General features: G+C 58.7%; 3 protein-coding genes across 5 annotated transcripts; 2 read left to right on the top strand and 1 right to left on the bottom strand.

The window, feature by feature from the left end:
• The first annotated feature begins 1,989 nt into the window (after window positions 1-1,989).
• SLC20A1 (solute carrier family 20 member 1) lies at window positions 1,990-10,206 on the top strand. Of its 2 annotated transcripts, none has more exons than XM_057385696.1 (11): window positions 1,990-2,137; window positions 2,283-2,752; window positions 2,842-2,982; window positions 3,071-3,156; window positions 4,309-4,405; window positions 5,833-5,952; window positions 7,436-7,684; window positions 7,781-8,327; window positions 8,577-8,762; window positions 9,029-9,113; window positions 9,553-10,206. In XM_057385696.1, exons 2-11 carry the CDS (start codon window positions 2,437-2,439, stop codon window positions 9,712-9,714), a joined length of 1,989 nt encoding a protein of 662 aa, XP_057241679.1. In that variant the 5' UTR covers window positions 1,990-2,137; window positions 2,283-2,436; the 3' UTR covers window positions 9,715-10,206. The 2 variants fall into 2 exon arrangements, with proteins under 2 accessions (XP_057241679.1, XP_057241680.1); XM_057385697.1 differs by having other exon boundaries at window positions 1,990-2,147.
• Window positions 10,207-11,130: 924 nt separating this feature from the next.
• Window positions 11,131-15,431, top strand: LOC130585275 (cytosolic purine 5'-nucleotidase-like). Of its 2 annotated transcripts, XR_008966580.1 has the most exons (19): window positions 11,131-11,247; window positions 11,684-11,757; window positions 11,840-11,957; window positions 12,038-12,133; window positions 12,218-12,309; window positions 12,403-12,460; window positions 12,577-12,670; window positions 12,781-12,834; window positions 12,922-13,005; window positions 13,136-13,177; window positions 13,265-13,372; window positions 13,516-13,582; window positions 13,670-13,840; window positions 13,997-14,048; window positions 14,140-14,200; window positions 14,282-14,458; window positions 14,598-14,699; window positions 14,800-15,270; window positions 15,322-15,431. XR_008966580.1 is itself a non-coding variant. In XM_057385700.1 (18 exons), exons 1-18 carry the CDS (start codon window positions 11,159-11,161, stop codon window positions 14,845-14,847), a joined length of 1,587 nt encoding a protein of 528 aa, XP_057241683.1. In that variant the 5' UTR covers window positions 11,131-11,158; the 3' UTR covers window positions 14,848-15,431. The 2 variants fall into 2 exon arrangements, 1 of the variants encoding a protein (XP_057241683.1); XM_057385700.1 differs by having other exon boundaries at window positions 14,800-15,431.
• A 583-nt stretch (window positions 15,432-16,014) lies between these two features.
• CKAP2L (cytoskeleton associated protein 2 like) lies at window positions 16,015-23,469 on the bottom strand. Its single transcript, XM_057385691.1, has 9 exons — window positions 23,457-23,469; window positions 22,906-22,981; window positions 22,001-22,067; window positions 19,661-20,766; window positions 19,029-19,221; window positions 17,706-17,861; window positions 17,306-17,369; window positions 16,843-16,990; window positions 16,015-16,754 (listed from the first exon to the last, which is right to left on the bottom strand). The coding sequence occupies exons 1-9, from the start codon at window positions 23,467-23,469 to the stop codon at window positions 16,397-16,399; spliced, it is 2,181 nt and encodes a 726-aa protein (XP_057241674.1). The 3' UTR covers window positions 16,015-16,396.
• Between the last annotated feature and the right edge of the window lie 203 nt (window positions 23,470-23,672).

Here is a 23,672-nt window from a genome sequence, read left to right as displayed (position 1 = left end):
CGTGCCTCAGTTTCCTCCCCARTTCACACACCTAGGACAGATGGGGACATCCAGTGGTGACAGGAATGTGGGGTGGGGACAGGGATGATGGCTTCTGCGTGCTCCCCAGGCTCCAGGTACAACACATCCCTCACTGCCCCCCAGGCCCAGCCCGGGAATGCTGCGGCTCTGCACACCCAGGGCTGCACGTGGCCTGGGACACGGGTCCCACGGGGACACAGGACGGACTCTGGCCAGGTGACGCAGGGCCAGCCATGCAGCAGGGCTGGGGCACCCTGGCCCTGTCCCCCCGGCAGCGGGTGCCACATGCAACCCCTTGTCACCAATGTCTCCATGACAGCAGCCCCCAGCCGCTGACCCGTGTGGTGGCACAACCCCTGGCCGGACACCCCAGCTTCCTGTCCTGGCTGACCCGCTGCCCCGGGGCTGCCTGTGGCCTCTGCCCACTGAGCCATGGTTCCTGCTGGGCAATGGTCACCCCAAGATGAGAATGGGCACCGGTGCTCACCCCGCTCAGGGCACACGTGTGTCCCCTGCGTGTGCATGTGCCTACGGGGATTCACAGAGGGCTGCACACCAGCCGCGTGCAGGGGTTCACCCCACCCTGTGTCACCCTGGAGGGTCCAGCAGGACCCCCTGGAAACCTCCTGGGACCCTGCATGGTCTCCTAAGCTGCCACCACTGAGCTGTGGATGCTGGTGCCATGGTGGGGACTGGTTTTAGTCCCCGTGCGTGGCCTCTGCTGCGGCCAGTGGGTCACCCTGGGCTGCTGCTGTCACTGGGTGCTGGTCTCAACCAGTGCAGGCACAGGGCCCATGTGTGATGTCAGTCCGGRGCTGGAGTGGACTGAGCCACAGCAGAGTGCCAGCACAGCGGTCACCAGCCTGGGCGGGTCACGCTGGAGCTGAGCAGAGCCATGTCACATGTGGGCCAGGGCCACAMGGACCCACGGCCGTGCCAGACTGTGGGGCTGTGCTGGAGCCAGCCTGGGCCCTCCTCGCACGTGCTGCGCTGTGCCCGTGCCACCCCGGAGCAGAGCCCACAGCGGTGCTGAGCCGTGCCGGGGCCGGTCTGTGCCGGTCTGTGCCGGGCCGGGTTGGCGCCGGGGCCACGGCCGAACCGTTCCCATTCCCGTGCCGTGCCGGGCCAGGCCAGGCCATTCCCATTGCTGTGACGGTGCCGGGGCCGGGCCGGGGCAGGGCCAGACCGGGCCACTGCCGTGCCGGGACCGGGCCGGGCCAGGCCATTGCCGTGCCGGTGCCGGTGCCAGACCGGGCCATTGCCGTGCCGGTGCCGGGCCAGGCCATTGCCGTGCCATCCCCGTGCCGGTGCCGGGCCGGGCTGGGCCATTGCCGTGCTGGGGCCGGGCCAGGCCATTGCCGTGCCGTGCCGGTGCCGGGCCAGGCCATTGCCGTGCCGGTGCCAGACCGGGCCATTGCCGTACCATCCCCGTGCCGGTGCCAGGCCAGGCTATTGCCGTGCCGGTGCCGGTGCCAGACCGGGCCATTGCCGTACCATCCCCGTGCCGGTGCCAGGCCAGGCCATTGCCGTGCCGATGCCGGTGCCAGACCGGGCCATTGCCGTGCCGGTGCCAGACCGGGCCATTGCCGTGCATCCCCGTGCCGGTGCCGGTGCCGGGCCGGGCCATTGCCGTGCATCCCCGTGCCGGTGCCAGACCGGGCCATTGCCGTGCATCCCCGTGCCGGTGCCAGACCGGGCCAGACCGGGCCATTGCCGTGCATCCCCGTGCCGGTGCCGGTACCGCCAGCGCTGGCCCCGCTGAACGCGCACGTGGTTCCCGGGCGCGGTGCCCGCGCGGGGGGGGGCGGGGCCAGACCCGGGCTCGGCGCTCGGCGCTATCCAATCGCGCCGCAGCCCCGCCCCTTCCTCCTGCGAGCGGACCAATAGCGAGCGAGGGCGGTGCCACGCCCAGGCGGGAGGGGCGGGGCCGGGGTCACGTGGGGGCGGAGGGCGGTGTTAAAGCGCGCCAGGAGCGCGGCCGCGTCAGTCCGGGCGGCGGGGGCGGACGGCACCGGCGGGGACCGGCCCCGAGTGCGGCGGCGCCAGAGCGGCAACCGAGCGGCACCGCGCTTTGRGCTTCCCGGTCAGCGCAGCCCGGCCCGGCCCGGCCCAGCCGGTGAGCGGAGGTGACGGGCAGGGGCGGACACGCGCACACATGGCGGCGGGAGGGGGCGGTGGCGCGCGCGGGAGCGGCCGTTACCGGCGGCGGGAAGGGCCGGTATCCGGTGCTCGCCCCGCTGAGCTCTGTCCTTCCCCCGCAGGATGAAGAGCGGCGCAGACCATGGCGCGGCACCCAGCCTCCGGCTCCTGCCACCCACGGGCCCGTAGGACGTCTCAGCCCCCCCGAGCCCTATAGCGATTCCCTCTATTTAATTTTGTACCTAATTTATTAACCCGTCGCCCCGCCCCTCCGCCATGGAACCGACCCCCGCGGTGCCCACCGCCCCCCTGGCTGACTTCCTCTGGATGCTGGTCCTGGGCTTCATCATTGCCTTCGTCCTGGCCTTCTCCGTGGGTGCCAACGACGTGGCTAACTCGTTCGGCACGGCCGTGGGCTCGGGGGTGGTGACCCTGCGGCAGGCCTGCATCCTGGCCAGCATCTTCGAGACGGTGGGCTCCGTCCTGCTGGGAGCCAAGGTCAGCGAGACCATCCGGAAGGGGCTGATCGATGTGGAGATGTACAACTCCACACAGGAGCTGCTGATGGCGGGTTCGATCAGTGCCATGTCCGGTAAGGGGCAGGGAGGTCACAGTGTAGGGGCAGCGTGGCCCGGGGTGTGCCCTGGTGATGGCTTTCTGAGTAGGCTGCTTCTTCTSCAGGATCTGCTGTGTGGCAGCTGATGGCTTCGTTCTTGAAGCTCCCCATTTCTGGTACCCACTGCATCGTTGGAGCCACCATTGGCTTCTCTCTGGTGGCCCAAGGGCAAGAAGGTGTCAAGTGGTCTGAGTTGCTGAAGATTGGTAAGTGCAGCTGGAAGGAGCACCTCAGACGTGTCCCTGGGTTTCCTTTCCCAGCAGCAGGATGCTGATTGTGCCTCCCCCTTTSCAGTGTTGTCCTGGTTCATCTCACCCCTTCTTTCGGGCATCATGTCTGCTATCCTGTTCTTCCTCGTCCAGAGGTTCATCCTCGTTAAGGTAAGGGCTGCCTGCCCCGTTTTCTGACACTTTGGCTGCTTCCACTGGACTCATTGGTTGGTTTATGGTCACCAGGGCTGCTCCTGGCACCAGGGGAGCCCTTTGGGTGCTGAAGAGGTGAGAAAATGGGGCCTGTGGCCACTCCACAGAGTGGACCTGGAGGGTTTTGAGGCATCACCTCCCCTCTGAAACATGGGAGTTGTCTTGCCTGGCCTCAGTAGGAACAGCCCTGTTTCCCAGTAGTGAAGTAGCCYAGAATTGATAAGACCAGAGCTGTCAGGTGGTCTTTTCCAAAATCCTGGTGCAAGGATTTTTTTTTTTTTTTCCTTGGGGTAGGCTGCACGTGAAGGTGGTGATCCAAAGCCATGGCTTCCCTGAGCTGGGAGGGACATTCCTTCCACCTGGGAACCCCAGCTATGCAGAGAAACTCCAGCATTTTCTTCTGCCTATCTGAGGTTAAATTCCTTTAGGTTTTACCTCCAGCAATTCAAGAAACGTTTAAGATCTTATCACTGGCAGCCYTTTAAAACAGCTCAGCGTCACCACTGTCACAGTAACCTTGTGTAACCAGCCTCCCCAAGTGGGGCTGGCCCTGTCACACTCCATTCTGGTGCTGAACAGTCTGGTTGCCCCRTGCTGCTTGGCATTCAGGGAGCCTTGGTGTGTTTGTCCTGATGCCAAATCCCAATTGCTGGGCAGCAGTGGGGATTAAATRCTCCTGCTGCTGGGTTGAGGGCCTKGCTGCCAGGTATGTGGTCAAATAAGCTCCTTTGTGAGTAATGGACTTTTTATTTTGTCCAAGTCAGCTGGAAAGAGGCAAAAGCTTTGAAAGTTCCAGGGGACTTGAAAGAAAACTGCAAGTCGAGATGGCAGGTTGGGGAGCAAGGGAAAGGGTTCAGAAAGCAGTTCCAGGCTTGGGCATGCTGRAACCCTTGGCTGGGCCTGCCAAGGTGTTGTGGGCACCCAGGTGTYGTGCCACCTCCTGCCCTCCCAGTCAGGGGACATCTTCCTGTGTGGTTTGTCCCCTAAGGGCTGTTGGGAGCTGCTGAGAGCACAGATCCTTTTCTGGAAAGTCTCTGCTGCTGAGCTGCTCTGTGGCTACTGCTCAGCCCCCCAGTTTGCCTGTCCACAGCCCTGATTTGTGTTTTCCAGGTGGATCCCGTTCCCAACGGCTTGCGAGCTTTGCCCATCTTCTACGCCTGCACCGTGGGCATCAACCTCTTCTCCATCATGTACACTGGGGCTCCCTGTAAGTGCACCGCAGAACGCTTGCACCTGAATTTTAAAATTCTCTCTGGAGCCTCCATTAAATGCACGATTTACCCCTTTTTTGCTTTACAGGGCTGAGATCTCCTAGAAGGCGGCTGGCCTGTGCCGGTTTCAGAAGGCGGCAGGCTAGCCTGCGCTGTCTGGGCTAGGTAGTTGCCCAACCAGAGACCTGCTCAAACTAAACTCCTCCAGACCTTTCTCCTTAGACTTCCCAGGACTTGGCCAATAGCTTGGCTTTCCCTTCCCTTCTCTTACCTGTGCTAAAACTCAGGTATCTGCTGGCTGCTGGAGAGATTCTTTGGGCTGCTAGGAGCAGGGATATGGGGGCTGTGCCTCCTGATTGATCTCRTCCCTAAAAATAAGTTAATTACTCCTGTCGAGAAGAGCTGGCCCCTGAGCTTCAGTTAGGAAAGCCAAACTGAGATGCTGTTGTTGCAGGGGAGCAGGGCTAGGAGAGGGCTCAGCAGGGACAGGCAGATTTGCCCGTGGAGCCAGAGGCTCCGTGGCCCCTGTTGTTTGCCGGGATGACTCGGTCTGAGCTGTTTTTTGGTGCCAGCGTGGGTTTCCTGTTGTGGAGGAGCTGCTGGAAGTGGGATGCGGGCAGGCAGCGCTGGCTCTGGCAGGGTTTGCTCTGTCAACAGTGGCTGGAAAAAATTTGTGAAGGGATCTCAGCTTCCCCTTGCCTGGGCTCTCCAACACGGGGGACAGGACAGGCCTGCAGYGGTGCTGCTGGGGACACTGGGGCTGCTCCAGAATCACGGGTGGATCTGTTTTTATCCTGAGTGAGCTGTAGGGTTGAGCACAGGGTTTGCAGGCAGGCCTGTGCCTGGACGAGGTGTCTGGGCTGCTTTAGCAGCAGTGAATGCAGGGTTTGGGTAGTCACGAGCACCTGATGCCCTGCCTGGGGCTGTGTGATGCCAGTCCTCTGCTCAAAGTCAGGCTGCCTGCGAGAATGCTCCTAAGTRGGTCAAGTATCACCTCAGATGCCACGAAGCCGAAATCCCCAGTGACTCCTGGAGCAGAAGAGCTGCCCTCCCCAGCAGCCCCGAGCTCCTGTGTGCTCTCCAGGGCTGCAGCAGCCACRCTGGGAGGTGTTTTCTCCTTTGACATTGCAGCAAATGAGGAGGCAAGAGCTCTGTGGAGCCTGGGGCAGGCAGGATTCCCTTCCCCACAGCGTTTGGCTGGGGAAGGGGCTGTGAAGGGTCAGTTCCTGAGCGGGATGTGACCCATGGGGCTGCTCAGAGGGTGTTCCTGGGGTCTGTGTGCTCAGTGATGCCTTCCCAGCAGTGTGGATTAGCTCAGGACTGTTGCAGGTGGCAGAGTCCTGTGCCTGGGAAAACCAAAGTCATACGTTGAGGAGGGTTTTGCCCAGAGGTTTYTTCAAAGATCCATTGTTTTATTTCCTAGTGCTGGGCTTTGACAAACTTCCTCTGTGGGGTATCCTCCTAATTTCGGCGGGGAGTGCTGTTGTCTGTGCTCTCATCGTCTGGTTCTTTGTATGTCCGAGAATGAAGAAGAAAATCGACCGTAAGTACCKCGTCCCTCTGCAATCCTCGGGGAAGGGCACGCTCTGCCTGTAACCGACTTCTCTTCCCAGTGGGAGATCCCATTAGCTGCGGGGCTGTTATTAGCAGAATCCTCCTCTTGGCTCAGGGATTAACCTGCTCTGAGGCTCTGTGGCTCTCAGCACGCCGGGCTCTGCCTGTTCCACAGCCCAGCACCCAAACCCCCCCTCAGGGGCAGATGAGCAGTGTCTGGGGCTGGATGTGCAGGGTGACCTGTCCTGGAGCTGTGGGCAGTGCCAGACTGCTGCTCTGACTCTTAATAATAGAGAGAGAAAGCAAGAGAGAATGTGCCTGTTGTAACCTTTAATCTTCTCATACCTTGCTGAGCAATCCTTGGCCTGGCTGATGCAGATCACAAGTTTAAAGCTGATGAAATCCTTTCCCTGTAGCAAAAAAAAAAAAAAAAGACAAACCAACCCCAAAACACTCTATTGAAAGGCATCCAAAGGAGCAGCCCTGAGCTCTGCCTCCGGAGCAGTGCCTGGAACTGTGTGTGGTCCTGAATATCAATGATGTGTGTGAGCTGGGGCCTCAGGAGTTGGTGACGAGGGGATGTCCTTGTGCTGCTCTAATTGGGGTGTGACTAACAGCTTTATGGCCGCTCTTGACAATCCTCCAGCTGTTCAGCTTAGCTCTTGCCCGTGAGGTGAGGTGCCAGACAGGCTCCCTGCCTGCCCACAGCATCCCTGGGAGGAGATGGGCACGCAGGAGGACACAGCTCTGCTGGGACTGGGTGCCAGGGCCAAGGGTTGATGCCACAGCCCAGCCCTTGAAGCGCACAAAGTGACAGGGAAATGGTCATGTTTGTCACAAGAAGGTGGTTTTGGGTGTTGTCTGAAGGAGCTGACCTCATGTTTTCACCTGGAGAAAACATGCTTTTCCTGGTAGAGGCGGAGGAACAGGCTYGGCTTCCAGCTCTGGGTGCTGCTGGCTTGGATCCTCGGGGTGGACAGGAAACCTTTTGGGAGGTGGAGACCAACTCTTGTTTGGGTTTGTCACCCACCAGTGGAAGCTGGAGAGGAGCCCAGGCTGGAGCTGCTTGGCTCTTCTGGGCGCCTTCCCGTCAGCTTCAGGGGTCACAGCYCCTCCAGAGGTGGGTCCAGAGCATCCCACTGCCCGCAGGGATGGGACAAACACGGCCCAAAGAGGAACCTCTGCTCTAGACATGACTGACATAAAAGCCCCATAATGGTGCTCACCACACCCTGCGTGGGTGGGGGTGTCTAAAAATAGGGGATGAGCTGGTTTAGATGGTTTGGCCGTTGCACCCGGGACAAGGTGTGACTGCCCAGCACTTTCCAAAGGTCAGGATGGGTTCAGGATGGGGGGGAGCTGTCAATTTTATTTGGCTGCCGTAAATCTGAGAGGCGAGGGGTGCGGTCTTGCTGCTGGCACGGGGTGCAGTGGTGGGAAGGGGTTTGATGGCAGCTGCCCCCCCTTCACAGGAGAGATAAAATCAAGTCCTTCTGAGAGCCCGTTGATGGAGAAGAAYGTTGGCCCCAAGGAGGAGCAGGAGGAGGCCAAGGTGCCGCTGGGCGATGCCAAGGGCCCCGCTGCCGATGCAGGGTCGGCCGCTCCCCCTCGGGCGGCCGCGGAGGAGAGGGCGGTCTCCTTCAACCTGGGGGAGCTGGAGGAGGCCCCGGAGCAGGAGAGGCTGCCCAGCCTCGACCTGAAGGAAACGAGCATCGACAGCGGTGAGTAGGGGGGCAGTGGGGTGGGCAGAGCTCCCCAACCCCCGTCACCCCTCGGTGCTGACCCCTCCACCCCACTGCTGTCCCCGTTCCCCGCAGGAGCCGTGCGGTTGCCCAAYGGCAACCTGGTGCACCTGAGCCAGGCCGTGGGCCACCAGCTGGGCTCGAGCGGCCAGTACCAGTACCACACGGTGCACAAGGACTCCGGCCTCTACAAGGAGCTGCTGCACAAGCTGCACCTGGCCAAGATGGGGGACTGCATGGGGGACTCGGACAAACCCCTGCGGCGCAACAACAGCTACACCTCGTACACCATGGCCATCTGCGGCATGCCCCTGGACTCGCTGCGCGCCAGGGACGCCGATGAGGGGGACAAGCTCAGCTGGCCCGTGGTGGACACTAAGAAAAGGGTCCGCATGGACAGCTACACCAGCTACTGCAACGCGGTGGCCGATGCCCACCCGGCTGCGGACGTGGACCTGAACACTGCCCAGGTGGAGCTGGGCGTCGCTGACCGCAAGGGCAGCAGTGGCTCCCTGGAAGAGTGGCACGAGCAGGACAAGCCTGAGGTGTCGCTGCTCTTCCAGTTCCTGCAGATCCTCACGGCCTGCTTTGGCTCCTTCGCTCACGGCGGCAATGATGTCAGGTCAGTGGAGTCAGTGGGAGCTCGGGGGTGCTGCTGGCTGGGGCTGGTGCTCACAGAACCGTGGAATCACAGAATTGATTGGGTTGGAAGGGACCTTAAAGATCACCTKATTCCAACCCCTGCYGTRGACATGTTCCTCTTGACCAGGTTGCTCCGTGCCCCATCCAACCTGGCCTYGAACRTTTCCAGGGTTATTCAGTCTTGCCAGGAGCCTGTGGCCCTCTAGACCAGATCCCCTTTCTCTTCCAGCAATGCCATTGGCCCCCTGGTCGCACTCTTCCTGGTCTACCAGACGGGTGATGTGGCTACCAAGATGGCAACTCCCATCTGGCTGCTGCTGTACGGGGGTGCAGGCATTTGCATCGGCCTGTGGGTCTGGGGAAGGAGAGTCATCCAGACAATGGGCAAGGACCTGACCCCCATCACACCATCCAGGTAAGGGCTCCTGGGGCACAGGGGAGGCTCCAGGGAGCCTGAGAACTGCCTTCTCCTTCAGGAGCTCCTTCTCCTTCAGGAGCTCCTCTCCCTTCCCTCTTGGGGCTTTCAGTGGTGGAGCTGGGGTGTGGGGGGCTCCAATATCTCCCTGCATCCTGGGGATTCATCTGGGGGTCTGCAGAGCCAAGCTGTCCTGCTCTGAGCTGAACCACTGGGTGTTTGGGGTATCCAGAGCCCCCATTCTGATGTGCCTTGTGTCCCTGCAGTGGCTTCAGCATTGAGCTGGCGTCAGCGCTGACGGTGGTCATTGCCTCCAATGTTGGCCTCCCCATCAGCACAACCCACTGCAAGGTAGGAGGGGTGCCAGGGGCTGGCTTTGGCTCTCTGTGAGCTCAGAGCTCCTGAATTTCTGTGCTCAGAGGGCTGAGTTGTGTGGGGCCCCGCTCCGGGCCGCTGGCCACTGTCAGCTCCCAGCTCTGCCGCTTGCATCTCAATGTGAGGTGGCAGCAGCTGCCCGGGCTCGGGGTGGGTCCCTGGGGCACTCAGGGGGTGAGAGGAGAACAAAACCCCTTTCATGGTCCCCTGGGCTTTGCCAAGAGGGCATGGGAAGCCGAGTGCTGCAGGGTCCTGCTCCTGTCACCGCTCTGCGGTGGCAGCTCCCTGCCTGCGCTCTGTGAGGTCCCCACGGGCTGGAGCAGACCCAGGGCTCGGGGCTGGGGGTGAAGGAGAGCACATGGCTGGGTGTCAATGCCTGCTGTGGCACTGAGCTGTGCCCTGACCCCTCGGCCAGGTGGGCTCGGTGGTCTCGGTGGGCTGGCTGCGCTCCAGGAAGGCAGTGGACTGGCGCCTCTTCCGGAACATCTTCATGGCGTGGTTCGTCACCGTCCCCATCTCCGGCCTCATTAGCGCTGCTATCATGGCTGTCTTCAAGTTCGCTGTCCTGAAGGTGTGAGGGCACCAGGGCTTCCACTGCTCCTGCTTCCCACTGCTGCCCTTCCTGGAGGATCCGCCGAGGCTGCCTGCTGCAGAGCGGGGGCTGCGCCCATCTGCGCGTAGTGCTGTCACTGAAGTATCTTTTTTTTTTTTAATATAACTGTCTTGGCGCTAACAAATGCGGGGGGTGCACTGCCACGGCTGTATCTGCCCCCTGTGACCCCCCCGACCTGCTGTAGCTGTAGATAAGCAGTTACTGGGGGCCACTTTCTTCTACTGATCCCCCGGCAGTGATTGCTCGGGGGAAGGACAGAGGTTGGTCCTTGCTCGCCCCGGAACGAAGGGCTGGGGAGTTGTGGGGTGTCCCTCTTGCAGGCTGTGCAGTGTTCAGCTTTGCCTCCATTGCCGTAGTGGTGTGGGCACCATCCTGCTCGGGGGCCCTGGGGCCTGTCCTCGGGCCCYCTGTCACTGCTGCTACCTCGGACTCAATAAAGATTTCCTTCGTACGCCAGTGCTGCCTGTGGTTCTGGGGCTTTGGGATCCCGTGGGGGCCTCAGGTGCTGCCCCATCGCCCTCCCTGCCCTGGCCCCGTGCCCCGGGAAGGAGCTGGGGATGAAGATAAGAGCCMCACGTGCCCCGTGGCTCACGGGATGGGCTGTGCTCGGGGGTTATCGGGGCCCCACACCTGGGGGTGGCTCCTGCCCCTGTCCCCGGCCCCACCCCCGCTSTGTGTCCGTGTGTTTGTGTGTCCGGTGGTGTGTCTGTCCCCTCCATGTGCCCAGGGATGCTCCCTCCCGCTTGGGTCAAGGCCGCTCCTGGGGCCGCACGTCAACGGCTCCGCGCTGTCGCAAGAACCACGGAGGGGACAGCGGGGAGGGCGAGGGACACATGGGGGGACAGCGTGGGGTGGAAGAGATGCCCACGTTGGGGGCAGTGCAGTTCGGGAGGTGCTTTATGTGCCACCCGGGGACGGGAACCACGCAGCCCCGCGGGGTTAGGATCGCTGTGTCCCGCGGTTCGGGGGTGCCCCGATCTCCCCACGCTGTGCCCGCGGCGCCCATCGGGGCGGCTTTGGGGCGGCGGCGAGGCCGGTCCCTGACCCCGGTTAATGATTCGCCGCCGGGCGGTGCCAGCTGGGCAAACAGCGGCCCGGGGCTCCGGGGACGGGAACGGGGGGTGGGGGCGGCGCGGTGACACCGCCGGGGAGCGGGGACCCCCGTTCGTGGGGCACGGGGAGCGTTCCCCGTGTGCGTGGGGAGGGGTCGGTACACCGTGGGGGGAGCACGGGGGAATCGCTGCCCCATTTGGGGGTCACTGCCCCATTTGGGGGTCACTGCCTGGGGTGTCCCGGGTCCGTCCCGGCTGCGCTGCCCGGGGGGGGCCGGGCCCGGCCGGGGCGGGGCGGTTCCGCAGGGCTCCGTTAAAGCGGCGGCGGCCGGAGGAGGTGGCCGGAGGCGGTGGCGATGGGCAGCGAGGGGCAGCGGGGCCCGGCGGCGACCCGGGGCCCGGGGCAGGGCGACCCGAGGGCCCTGCGGAGGGACTGCCAGCACCGGTGCGCTGAGACTGCCGCGGGACGGGCGAGCGGGGCTCGGGGATGCGGGGCGAGGGCTTGGGGAAGGACGGATGGGGAGGGGGGCAGGACCCCAAGAAACGGCGCCTTCAGGGGTTCGGGAGAACACCCTTGGTGTGTCGGGAGGGGGCAGAGGCCCTGGGCCGGGGTGGGGGCAGGTGGGGCTCACTCACTGTCCCCCCTCCCTGCCCTGCAGACCCTCTGCCCCCACACCCCCCCAGCTCTATTTCCAGCTCTACAGCCCCAGTTTTCTGTTCCAGTAATTTGCTGTGAGGACCCTGGGCTGGGATGGGCACACGACCCTCCCGGAGCACTGACTGGGGACTGGGATAGGGAAACAGAACCACGCGTCTTCCTCTGTGCCACCCCCAGCCCTAAAGCTCCCCTCACCCCATAACTCCCCCGTGGTCATCCCCAGGATCTTCGTCAACCGGAGCCTGGCGCTGGAGAAGATTAAGTGCTTTGGCTTTGACATGGACTACACCTTGGCCAGTGCGTTTTGGGGGGCCCAAGGCAGGGTGGGGTGGTGGTGGGATCCCCTCAGCCCCTGCCCACACCCCCTGCCCCTCTGCAGTGTACAAGTCCCCTGATTACGAGGAGCTGGCCTTCACCCTGTTGCTGGAGCACCTCGTTGCCATTGGGTACCCTCCTGAGATCCTCGCCTACAAGTACGAYCCCACCTTCCCCACGAGGTGAGTTTGAGGAGGGGGTCCCAGAGGCCGGGAGGGGAGGGGAAGCGAGCCCCCTGCCCGCTGACAGCTGTGTGGCACAGGGGGCTGGTGTTCGATGCTCTCTACGGGAACCTGCTGAAGGTGGATTCCCACGGGAACCTGCTGATCTGTGCCCATGGCTTCCGCTTCCTCAAGGGGTGAGTCTGAGAACCCCCCACCCGAGGGGCAGGGGGTGTTGGGGGTCCCTAAGGATGGACTCCAGCTCYGTGCTCCCTCCCCAGTGCCGAAATCCTCCACTATTACCCCAACAAGTTCATCCARCGGGATGACATGAAGCGCTTCCACATCCTCAACACCCTCTTCAACCTCACAGGTGAGTGAGAATCCCACCATCCCAGCCCTCCCACCAACATGGGGTGCTGTCCTGCCCCGCACCCCCTCTGACAGCCCCCTCCCTCCCCCACAGAGGCCCACCTGTATGCCTGCCTYGTGGACTTCTTCACCAACTGCTCCAGATACGTCAAGTGAGAGCRAGGTGGTGGGTGGGGGCTTGGTATTGGGTGGGACAGGGGAGAAATCTTGGGGAGAGCTTTCCTTGGCAGGGCARCCCCCTGACCCCCTTCATTCCTGACTCTTGCAGCTGCGACACCGGCTACAAGCACGGGAACCTCTTCATGTCCTTCCTCAGCATGTTCCAGGATGTGCGCGAGGCCATGGACCACGTCCACCTCTCTGTGGGTGCAGCGGGCAGGGGGCTGCTGGTGGTGGGTGCTGAGGGTGCTGGGGTTGCCCCACACGCCCACCCTGGGAGGTTTTGGCCAGCCCTACCCCATCCCTTCTGCAGGGCTGCCTCAAGGAGAAGACACTGGAGAACCTGGAGAAATACGTGGTGAAGGATGTGAGTTGTGCAGACCCCCAGGGACCCCTCCCTGCCCCGCTCCCCTCTGTCAGTTCCTCAGGCTCTCACTGACTTGCCCCTCACCAGCCCCGTGTGCCGCTGCTGCTGAGCCGCATGAAGGAGGTGGGGAAGGTCTTCCTGGCCACCAACAGTGACTACACCTACACTGATGTGAGTAGGGGGTGTCTGTGCCCCCACCACCGGGTCCAGCCTGGCCTGCCCTGGATGGGGGAGGCAGAGGGGATGTGTTGAAGCAGAGGCAGGGTCTGCTGCCCGCAGATAATGCCGGATGTCCTTGCAGGCCATCATGTCCTACCTGTTTGACTTCAGCAATGAGGACAAGGTGAGTGTGTCCCTGCTGTGGGCTGGGTGAGGGCTGCAGGGTGCCACCAGTGTGCTCCTGTGACCCCTCCCTGGCGGTCATCCACAGGCCGATGTCCCGCAGCGCCCCTGGAGGTCCTATTTCGACCTGATTGTGGTGGACACCCGCAAGCCCCTCTTCTTTGCYGAGGGCACCGTCCTGCGCCAAGTGGACACGGTGGGGACCCCTCSCTGCTGCGGGGCCGGGCRGGGYGGYGGGCACTATTTAGGTGCTGAGGGGGCTCCTGTGGGCACAGAAGGGTGGATTCACAGCTGGCTGGGCACCAAGCAGGCACAGGTAACAGTGTCCCCATCCTGCAGGACACAGGGAAGCTGCGCATGGGGACGTACACCGGCCCCCTCCAGCACTGTGCCGTCTACTCCGGTGGTAAGTGCCCGGCTGGGCTCTGTCCGGGCTCTGTGGGCAGCACAGGGGGACATGCCCACCCCTCATCTTGATCCTTGGCTTTCACAGGCTCCTCTGATGTGGTGTGTGACCTCCTGGGCGTGAAGGGCAAAGACATTCTGTACATGGGGGACCACATCTTCGGGGACATCCTCAAATCCAAGAAGCGGCAGGGCTGGCGCACCTTTCTGGTGGTGCCTGAGCTGGCCCGTGAGCTGCAGGTCTGGACGGAGAAGAGCGGTGAGCAGTGCCCGGTTGGGGACACAGACTTTGTGTGCAAGGGGAGGTGGCCTGGAGCCTCCTGCACCCCTCGATGGCCGTGCCCTGACCCTCTGTGTCAGTCGTGCTGAGCAGTGGGTGACGCTCCCACGCTGAGCTGGCCCCGTTGCCTTGCAGAGCTGTTTGAGGAGCTGCGGAGCCTGGATCTCTTCTTGGCCGAGCTGTACCAGTGAGTKGGTTGGGGTGGGACACAGGCAGGGCTGGCAGCACCCATGGGGACCCCTCCTGGTGAGTTCTGAGCCGGCTCTGTTCYGCTCCAGGCACTTGGACAGTGGCAGCAGTGAGCGCCCAGACATCAGCTCCATCAAGCGTCGCATCCAGGTGACGCCCAGGGCGCTGTCACCCCACCACGGCTTCCTCCGTGTGGGTGGCGAGTGCCCTGACTGTCCTGCCCGCCCACAGAAAGTCACACACGAGATGGACATGTGCTACGGGAAGATGGGCAGCCTGTTCCGCTGCGGCTCTCGTCAGACGCTCTTTGCCAACCAGCTGATGCGCTATGCAGATCTCTATGCTGCCTCCTTCATCAACTTCCTCTATTACCCCTTCAGCTACCTCTTCCGGGCACCGCCTGTCCTGGTACGCAGCCCCCAGCCCCTGCTGCTCACCCACTGTGCCTCAGTTTCCCTCCCTAGCTGAGGGGGCATGGGGCTGACAGAGGTGTTGGGTGGGCTGCCTGGTGCCAGCCTCTCTCAGGGAGCTTTGTCCACCCCTGCAGATGGCCCACGAGTCAACGGTGGAGCACTCTCGCCTGGACTCGGGGGATGCGGTCACCGCCCTTCCTCCCTGGCTGGCCCAGCATGGCAACCCTGGCCAGCAGGTGGGTGCCAGGGAACAGAGGGGCAGAAGGACATGGGCATGCTGCCACCCTGATGTCCTCGGGGTCCTGTGCCCACTGAGCCCCTTCTGCACTGTCTCAGGTCCCCCAGGACTCGAGTGGGGAGGAGGAGGATGATGGAGAAGCCTGACCACACCCCAGCTGCTGCCATGGCAGGTGCCTGCCCCACGGGAGGGCATTCGGTGGCCCTGGACCACTTGCACTGCCAGATGGAAGCCACTCGTGGTCAGCTGCCACCTCTGGTGGCCACAGGATGGCTGGTGGCCCTGACCCACGACCTCTATCACACCTGTCCTTGGGCAGCTGGGACCTTCTCCTGCCTCTGCCTAGAGCCAGGAGAGGGCCCCTCTCTCCAGGCGTGCCAGCTGGTGCCCCTTTAACTCATATCTCTGCCACCAGCTCAATTGCCAGCCTGAGGCACCCACAGCCAGGGCAAACGGGCTGCCCAGCATCACTGGGAGCCCCACTGCAGCAGTCAGGGTCCTGGCTGCTCCTGCCCCTTCAGCCTCTGGGCCTGGCCATGAGCACTGGCAGGCAGGGCTGGATGGGGAGGGTGGGGCTCTGGAGAGGGTGGGGCTGATCAGAGGGTGGGGCTGTGGAGAAGGTGGGGCTGTGGAGGTGACAGCTGCTCCCCGGGAACCCCCTTCATCTGCTGTTCCCCTCTTCTTTTTTCTACCCCTTTGTATTTATAAAAGATACTCAAAACTCTTGGCACTGTGGAGACATAAAATTGGCTTTTTTAAAGGAAAATTGCTTTGTCCTTGCAGCTGGGGAGCGGGGGCAAAGGACAGTCCCCAAATCCTTGTCCAGCACCTGGGACAAGCACAAGGGCCTGGGCAGAAGGTGATCTGCACCTCTGCAGAGGGAGCCAGGGTAGCAATGCTCCAGAGTGGAGCCAGCCCCATGCCAGAACTTTGCCACACTGCTCTGAAAATTCTTCCAGTGTTTGTGACTCAATAGAAGTGCTGAGCCATGGCTGGGGATGCATGAGGGGGAGAGGAGGCAAAAGAACGTGATGGGGACAGGACCACTGCTTGCTGGGCCTTGGGTGGGTGACTGTGGGGCTCCCACACCTTCTGTAGCTGCTGTGCGGGCACTGTTCCCAGCAGAGACCACCTGCCAGTCCCCTCACCAGCCTCTTGCCTGGTACCTTGTGCCACTGCCTGCTCCAAGCGCAGGGCCAGCAGCAGAGGGGGCCCGAGTGCACTGATAGGACTCGTTTGTCCCCAGAGTCCAACTGTGTCCCCGAGTTGGGGGTCTAGCCTGCTGCACTCCAAGGTCCTCTGCACCCCTCGGTGCTGCTGTGAATCTTGGGGCCTGCACAGAAGCTGCTGGGGTGCTGCAGGTCCCCCAGCCCCTCAGGCAGAGCCTCCAGATAGGGAGTGTGCATCTGCCTCACAGAAGGGGACATCCAGACACTGCCCAGGTAGGGCACAAGGCAGCTCCAGAGCAGATCCCTCAGGACATTGGTTCCAAACACTGGGAGGTGCCTGGAGCACTGAAATCCAACTGACAGGAAAACTGGAGCATGTGTCATGGTTGAGGAGCTKAGGGCAGTCCTGGGGGACACAAGCCCAGGAAACACAGCTGGTGTCTCCACASCACTCACAAGCCCACACACCTCTCAACTGCAAATTTTAATATATTTTAAAAACAGCATTTAGATATTTGAAACTGGCTTATTGTGTGCCATCTCCTCCCCCCTCCATCTGGGGGGCAGCAAGAGGAGTCAGTGGAGCCTCTATGAGGCAGCACGGTGGGCAGGGAGCCTGCCCCTGCTGGGAACCGCTCAGGAGCCCTTGAGGGGGTGGGTATGAACTCAAACCTTCCAGCTCTGTCACTTCTGGCAAAGCCTTGTTTTTCCKGAAGAAGAAGCAAGTCTCCTCCTCAGCATCCAGGATTTCACTGAGGGATGACACCACRGGGTCATGGTCCTTCAGCATCTGTGGGTAGTAACTCCCAGCCCGCTCAATCCGTAGCGAGCGCCGCACGGGTGTCAGAAATTTCAATTCYGGGCCTTCCAGGAGCTCCCTTCCTCTGTGGAGAGGACAAGAGCCTTAGGTAAACCCTGTGAAGAACTGGCATGGAGGGTGTGTGCTACCAGGAGCAGGAGGTTGAACCTTACCTGGATGCAGATGTAACCTGTAACTTGACTGAGATGGGGAGGGAGGTCAGGGGCCTCCCCACCAGGGCTGGAGTTGATTCTGCGGGCTGTCTCTCACCTGGACAAGGCGTCATAAGCTCCCAAGGAATGGGGTCCTTGGTCTGTTCTCCTGGAAGGAGAGGAGAGGGGAAAAGGCCAACACAGTTGCAGAGAGGGGCATTGGGGAGGGACACTCTGGACACAGACCAGGGTGCCTGGCTGCAGAGGCTGTGCCAGGAGCCTCCCCAGCCCTGGCAGAGTGACATTGTCCCATTTGTGAGATCAGGATTCCAGACTTTCACAACACTTTGTCTACATGGAGGTCAAGAGGGACACGAGGTGCTGGGACAGACTGTAAACCCTGCTGCTTCCTGGCCTACAACACCAGGGAGCCCCCACACCCCACCCATGCTGCAGCCAGCCCACCCCCCAGTGCTCAGGTTACCTTCCAGTGTCTGGCCTGCATCCTTCAACATMTTGAGAGCAGTTTCCCTGAGCTCCTCAACTGGCTGCAGGAAAAGTAGAACACAGATCAGGGCAGGTGTGCCATGGGAATGGAGATCAGAATTACAGCAGAAGAGAAGGAAAGGGTTCTGCTGCATCACAACTGTGCTGAGGACAGCAGGAAGAGGCTGCAGGATTCCCTTYTACCCAGTGGGATCCATCAGGTGCCCACCCTGCATGGGCACATCCTGCAGCATGGAATGGGACTGGCAGCTCTAAAGGACTTTAGCAGCACTAGCCACTGGTGAAAAAGTCATTCCAAAACTTGGAATCCCCTGGATCTCAAGGAAGCCCTGGAGTGCAGGGGCAGGGAACACAGGGAGCTGGCGTGCCCCACTCACCTCAGCCCCAGCGCTGACTGCTTCTCTGTACAGCTGCAACACATCAAAGGGGCCATTCCGGGCCAGCAGCTTTGCCTGACAGATCCAGAATTTGGCAAATTTCTCTGGCTGGGGCACAAGGGACAGCACTGCTGAGAGCTCCTCTGCCTGGACACCCTGCAAGGAGAAGGGTAAGGGCCTGGAGAAAGGTGTCCATGGCTTGGACCAGTGTGTGCAGCAGGAAGTGGCCTGTGCCTGACCACAGCTCCCAATGCTCTCCAGGAGGGTCTCAGCAGCCTGGGTGTGCCAGTCTACATAACCATGGGCAGATAAAAACTGTCCTGCCTCTGTCTTCCCCTTGGGTAAGTGAGTYTGGTATTCCAGGGGGTGTCAAGGGATAGACTCCAGTGCTGGCATTAATTGGGGCCAGTAAACCCTGGAGCAGGGCTAGCAGTCAGTGTTCCCAGCAGGGCCATAACTCAAGCTGTGASAGCCACCACGGATCTACCTCGAGGTGCCTCAATCAGCCTGGCTTGCTGCTGCAGACTGCACTGCCAGGTTCCAGGACACCATCAGTGACACACACCAGGCCTGGGCTGGCTTTGGCTGGGGTAGAATTAATTTCCTTCCCAGTGGTATGGGGCTGTGCTTGGGATTTGTGCTAAACGCAGTGATGGTAAGAAGTATTTTCATTATTGCTGAGCAGGATTTACACAGGGCCAAGACCTTTTCTAATTTTTATACTGCCACAGTGACAAGGAGGCTGGGGATGTGTGGGAATTTGAGAGGAGACACAACCAGGAGAAGTAATTACAGCAGACTAAAGAGATATTCCAGACCACATACTCAGTCTATAAATTGGGGGGATGTTTGGACTGATGCTGTTTGTCTTCCCCAGTCACCACTGCCTGTGACAGTGCCCTGCTCTCCTGGAGGTGGCAGAACACCTGCCTGGCCATGGCAAGCAGGGAGTTGATGTTCTRCTTTGCTTGTGTGTGCAGCTTTTCCTTTCCCAATTAACTGTCTTTATCTCAACTCATAAGTTCTTTAGCTTTACCCTTATGATTCTCTCCCCAAATCTGCTGGTGAAGAACCAAGTGAGCAGCTGCACAGGGCTTGGCTGCTGTCTAGGGTTAAACCACAACAGTCCTTTTTGACCATTTTCATCACATGCCTTTAGCCTACCCATGACTTCATGATGACTTTTATTTTCCTATGTTTTCCCTCTGGCAACTGCACACTTGCTCCCAACCCCTCTTAGCTACTGGAGGTACATGACCCTCATCCCCTGGCATGCTCCAGGAGAGAAGCAGCTTGTTCAAGCAGCTCCTTTCCCATTCCCACCTCCTCAACRAGCTTCAGACACTCAGTTAATATGTTGTTGATCTTCATTTGGTAGCGTTGCTCTGGATTCTCTTGCTTCTCTTTTGCTTTGACCTTTCTGCAGGATGGCTTCACCTCCTGCTTCTGAAGCAGCATCATCGGTGGCCGCTTGTATTTCTTGCCTTTGGATGCCAACCACTCCTCCAGCTGTTTCCTGTCCAACAACAAAGAGATCACAGTTACCACCCCAGCAGACAGTAAATGGCAAGAGCTGGCTGATTTTCCTTGGAATCCCCYTTTAGCCAGCTTCCCCTGCTCAAAAAGAATCAGTATATCTATCTCAGAAACACATCCACATCTAGCTCTAGGCTGGGRAAGGAAAACACTGTCAAGTGTAAGCCTTGAGGCAAAAACAGGAGAGTGGCCACACACTGGCCTTCTGCTCACTGAATCAGTGGGAGAGGAACCCAGGGTGCCACCCAACATCATCCCCAACCCTTTCTTTTTCAGTGCATCAACCTCCAAACAAGCTTTTGCTGATAAAAGGCTTCGGAGTCCATTTTCAGCAGGATGGTGCTGGCTCACCCTGTCAAACCCTTTAAACTCTGCWGTTTGCTGGAGGCAGGACCCAGGCTGCCCGAGCTGCCACTTACTTACGATCTGCAGCTGAYGGGGTCCGAGGAACACGCCTAGCCTGCATGCTGAGCAGTGGTTTAAGYTGATCTCTCCTGCTCCTCAAATCACTCTCCAGTGACTGAACACGAGTTTTGGAGTTGTGTATGCTGCGAGACTGGTTTGGGTGGCCTGTCCCTTGGGATGCTGCTGTGTGTCCAGGAGGCACCACCTTCATGTTCTTTCTGTCCATCCCCTCCTTAACCATGGGCCTTGGCCGTGGCAAAGTGACACTTGGGTTCAGGCTGGATTTCAAGTTTGTGGTCCCCTGGGGCTTGTCCAAGGTGGGAGGCTTGGTGGGAAATCTTCTCACTGGGAGAGGTTGGCTGTGGTGCTTAAGACTTCTCTCTGGAGCAGTACCAGGTGGCTTTCCTACAGGTTGCCTCACTGTAGTAGTTTTTCTCTGGTTTATCCCTGGGTTTTTATGTAGCAAATTAGCAGAAGCAGGAGGGAACTGAGAGTGCTGCAGCAGGTGAGTTCTGACACTTGTTTTTTGAGATACGCTCTTTGAGTCTGGCAGCATTTTCCTGAATTTATCTGGAACTGCCTCTTCCTTAGCCTGGCGGTTACTAATTTTGTCTTTTGGACCCAAAACAGGCCTTGACATTATGGCTGAGCTTTGCCTGTGGGCCAAGACTTTCTTCTTCCCAAGACTGCTTCCATCAGATTGCAAAGTTCTGATCAGCTCTGGGCGAGTGGAGCCATGTGGGTCGAGGTTTTCCTTGTGGCAGACCAGCCTGTCCTGCAGCCCCTCGTTCAGGGAGCAAGGTGCTCCAGAAGGGGGGTGGTCACTTCCCACCTGAGGTATTGCTGCAGTGACAGTCTCCTGTGCAGACTTCTGGTTTCTTTCTGGATTTAAGTGACCAGAGCTTGAAGATGGGAGCCTGCCTGTGGACTGTGCAGGAGCAGGAAGCTTTGCTTTCTTCCCTGGCTGCACTGGATGCATCCCTGCTGTTCTCTGGGATGTATTTGAAGGCTTCTGCTGAGCAGTGTGGCCAGCGTGCTGTGTGGATTTGGCTCTGAGATTGCCATTCCCTTGAGCAYCCTCCATGACATTCCCAAGAGCATTCTTCTTGTTCCTGTCAGCCTGGAGAGATAAAGCAGCCCTCAGCTCCAAGGAAAACACAGCTTGGTCACACCCTGACAGTTGGCCCAGGGGACAGTCACGTGACAAAGCAGTTGTCAATAGAACAATAAAACAACACCCTCCAGGATATGGGCAAAGGATCAGTCTCCCAGACTGAAACTCCTAACTAAGCTAAACTCCTTTGAAAAAGAACGAGTTGGCTCATTGATAGCTATTTAGCAATCTGTAGTATGYCCCCCATTTGGAGCTGGGAACTCACAACACAGACTAGGGGATGTGATTTTCAAAGCAAGTTACAGATCCAAATCACAGCCAGGACGAAAAATTATTATGACTAAAGTACATTCTCTTGTGATCCTATAAGGAGCAGTCCTGAGTGAAATCCTTTGAGCTCTCTTGGACTGCTGTGGGCTTTGACCAGCATCTCCCTCTGAGCAGAACATCTCAGAGCCAGCAAACTCTCATGTTTGCTGTATTTGRAGAAAGAGCAAATGATGTCAACAGACCCTGGCTGATACTCCCTCTCCCTAAGGCTCAACYCTTTGCCTGCTAAGACACAAAGGCACTGACATGAATTTGAGGGGAATTTTTCACAGGTATATACCCTGTAGAAACTCTTTAGGTCTATGTGTGTATAAGTATGCTACAGCAAATGTACTATGAAAGTGGCTTTCCTCTAAGTACTTAAGATTTTTAAGTCAGGCCTGTAAGCAAGTTACTGTTGTGCTACAGTAAATTCTATATGAATCCTTGGTTAAATTGTTTAACTTCACCTATTTATTAAGCRCTGTTAAGTTTTAAGTGTTGTTAAAACCTTCAGGCCTAAACTATTGGTCAAGTCCAGTGCTCAGAATAGCAAGGCAGTCTGCTCTGAATCTTGTGACTCAATRGACCTTTCTTATACCTTTTTATCCTTAACCTTCTCCATCCTTTCCCTTCCCCTGCCTACTCCCCCAGGCTCCACACAAATAATTTCTGGGTTGGTTTTGGTTTTAGATTGATTGATTTTAGATTKTAGCTTRCTTTTTGTTCTATTTGCTTTAATCATCCAGTAAGTAGTAAAGTGAACCTTGACAATGAACTTTGTCATGCTTTCCCTTACATATTAAACCTGMTTTTGCTGGTACCTTTGCCAGTGATTCCTTAAACAACCATAAAATATCGTTCATGACAGGGGACTCCATCCTGSCCAGATTCACTCAAAGCATGAAAGACTCAAAAGCTTCCTACTTACATGTTTGAGTTTAGAAACTGATTCTAAGTGTGGATTCCGGTGATTAGTCCAGTCCTTTGAAAAGGGTCTGTAAAAGTCAAAGTTATCAGGTAATTTATCTGCCATCAGAAAAACAGAAAAGAGTTAAATATCTAACCCACTGCTGATTGTCTCAGACACAGGAGCTTAGGAGTAGCTTTCAGAAATCAAAAATCTGTCAAGGAATATTACCATTACACATACTATTAATTCTTTTTTTTTTTTTGTGTGGCAACAGAAAAGTAACACAAACCATAAAAACATCCAAAGGTGTCACAAAACTTTCACGGACAACAAAGCTAATCAAAATGATTCCTGCAGGTGGTGATCTGGCACGTAAGGGACGCTCCCAAACTGTCCCATGTGCTACAGACAGCTGAGGCCATGCTGCTGCCACACTGCAGGTCACAGTGCTGCCTGGTGCAGCAGGTAACTCTGATACTGCTTCTTTGCATCACATTTTCCTGCCAGGTGCGCTGAAAATGCTCCTTCCTCATTCTAAATTATCCCAAAGGCCACTGGAAGCTGTCACTAAAAACCAGTGGTGAGACTTTAATCACCCTTTCCTCAAGATCTGGCTCCGAATCTGAGTTCTTAGCAGCAAGGCTTGTTCTGCCAGAGCCAGGAGCTGTGATGAAAAGCTTCACAGAGACTCATAAAAGAAGAGACACCATCAGCMATTGGGAAATGTCAGCACTCAAACCACCCCTTTGCTCCTGCTGCAAGTAACTATAGACCGGTGCCAGGGCCCAGACAGCAAGGCCCTGGCAGGAGCTGGTTCTTTGCACACAGGTCAGAGAAGATAGACACTGGGCAGTGGGGAGAGTCAGCTATACCTCAGACCTTTACAGATCATCTCAAACAAGCCCAACATCCTCCTAACTTACTTTGCAYTTGGGCATTTCAGCCTTTCCTTGGCTGCTTGGCAGTCTTGCAGCTGTCTCCTCTGTTGCCCTGCAGAGAAATGTCAGGAAATGCAGTGCACACAGCACGGTSTGAGTACTCGGAGAATGAGTACTCATGACAACAGATTTCTGTTACACTCAARCACTACATTGCACATCTCTTGACCTCCCTGCTTGGGGAGCCTGGCAATGCTGTGCCTAGAAATTCCCATGCATACAATATTGCCCAGAGGCTCACTGCCATTTAAGCTCCTTGGCTCTCACAGCGTGATGCTGCTCAATGCCCCATTTGCGCAGGGCTCSGTTTCCAGCAGAAAAGGGGAGATGCTGCCCAAGATTCCATTTCAGCTGTGACCTGCACCCACTTGCAGCCAAGCCCTCTCCTAACACAAGAGGGGAAAGCCAGCAGCGCTTCAGCAGGAGGACAGAGGATACTTCCAACACCCCCAGTTTGGCTGCAGCACTGGGGCATCTCACAGAGTCGAGCATCACCCCATCCCCAGGGTCCCTGTCCCTACAACTTCCACTCTCACCGATCACCCACATCTCGCCCTGGGCTTTAGGAACACGTCAAAACCCTCCCTGCCTTCTGCTCCCCAAGGCTTCCACTGAGCCCCAAGAGCAGCACACCCACTGTCACACCTCCAAACTGCCTTCTTCCCAACCGTGTCCCTGCGTCCGTTTTGTCGGGCACACCCCGCGGGTTCCCACATCCACACCGACCCCCACTCCAGCCTCTCTCCCAAGAC

Source organism: Malurus melanocephalus, unplaced genomic scaffold (assembly GCF_030028575.1).
Source record: "Malurus melanocephalus ecotype Western Australia unplaced genomic scaffold, MMel_1.1 scaffold_856, whole genome shotgun sequence".
Taxonomy (NCBI): domain Eukaryota; kingdom Metazoa; phylum Chordata; class Aves; order Passeriformes; family Maluridae; genus Malurus; species Malurus melanocephalus.
Note: the sequence above shows the minus strand (reverse complement) of the source record. Positions and strands in the feature narration are given on the sequence as shown.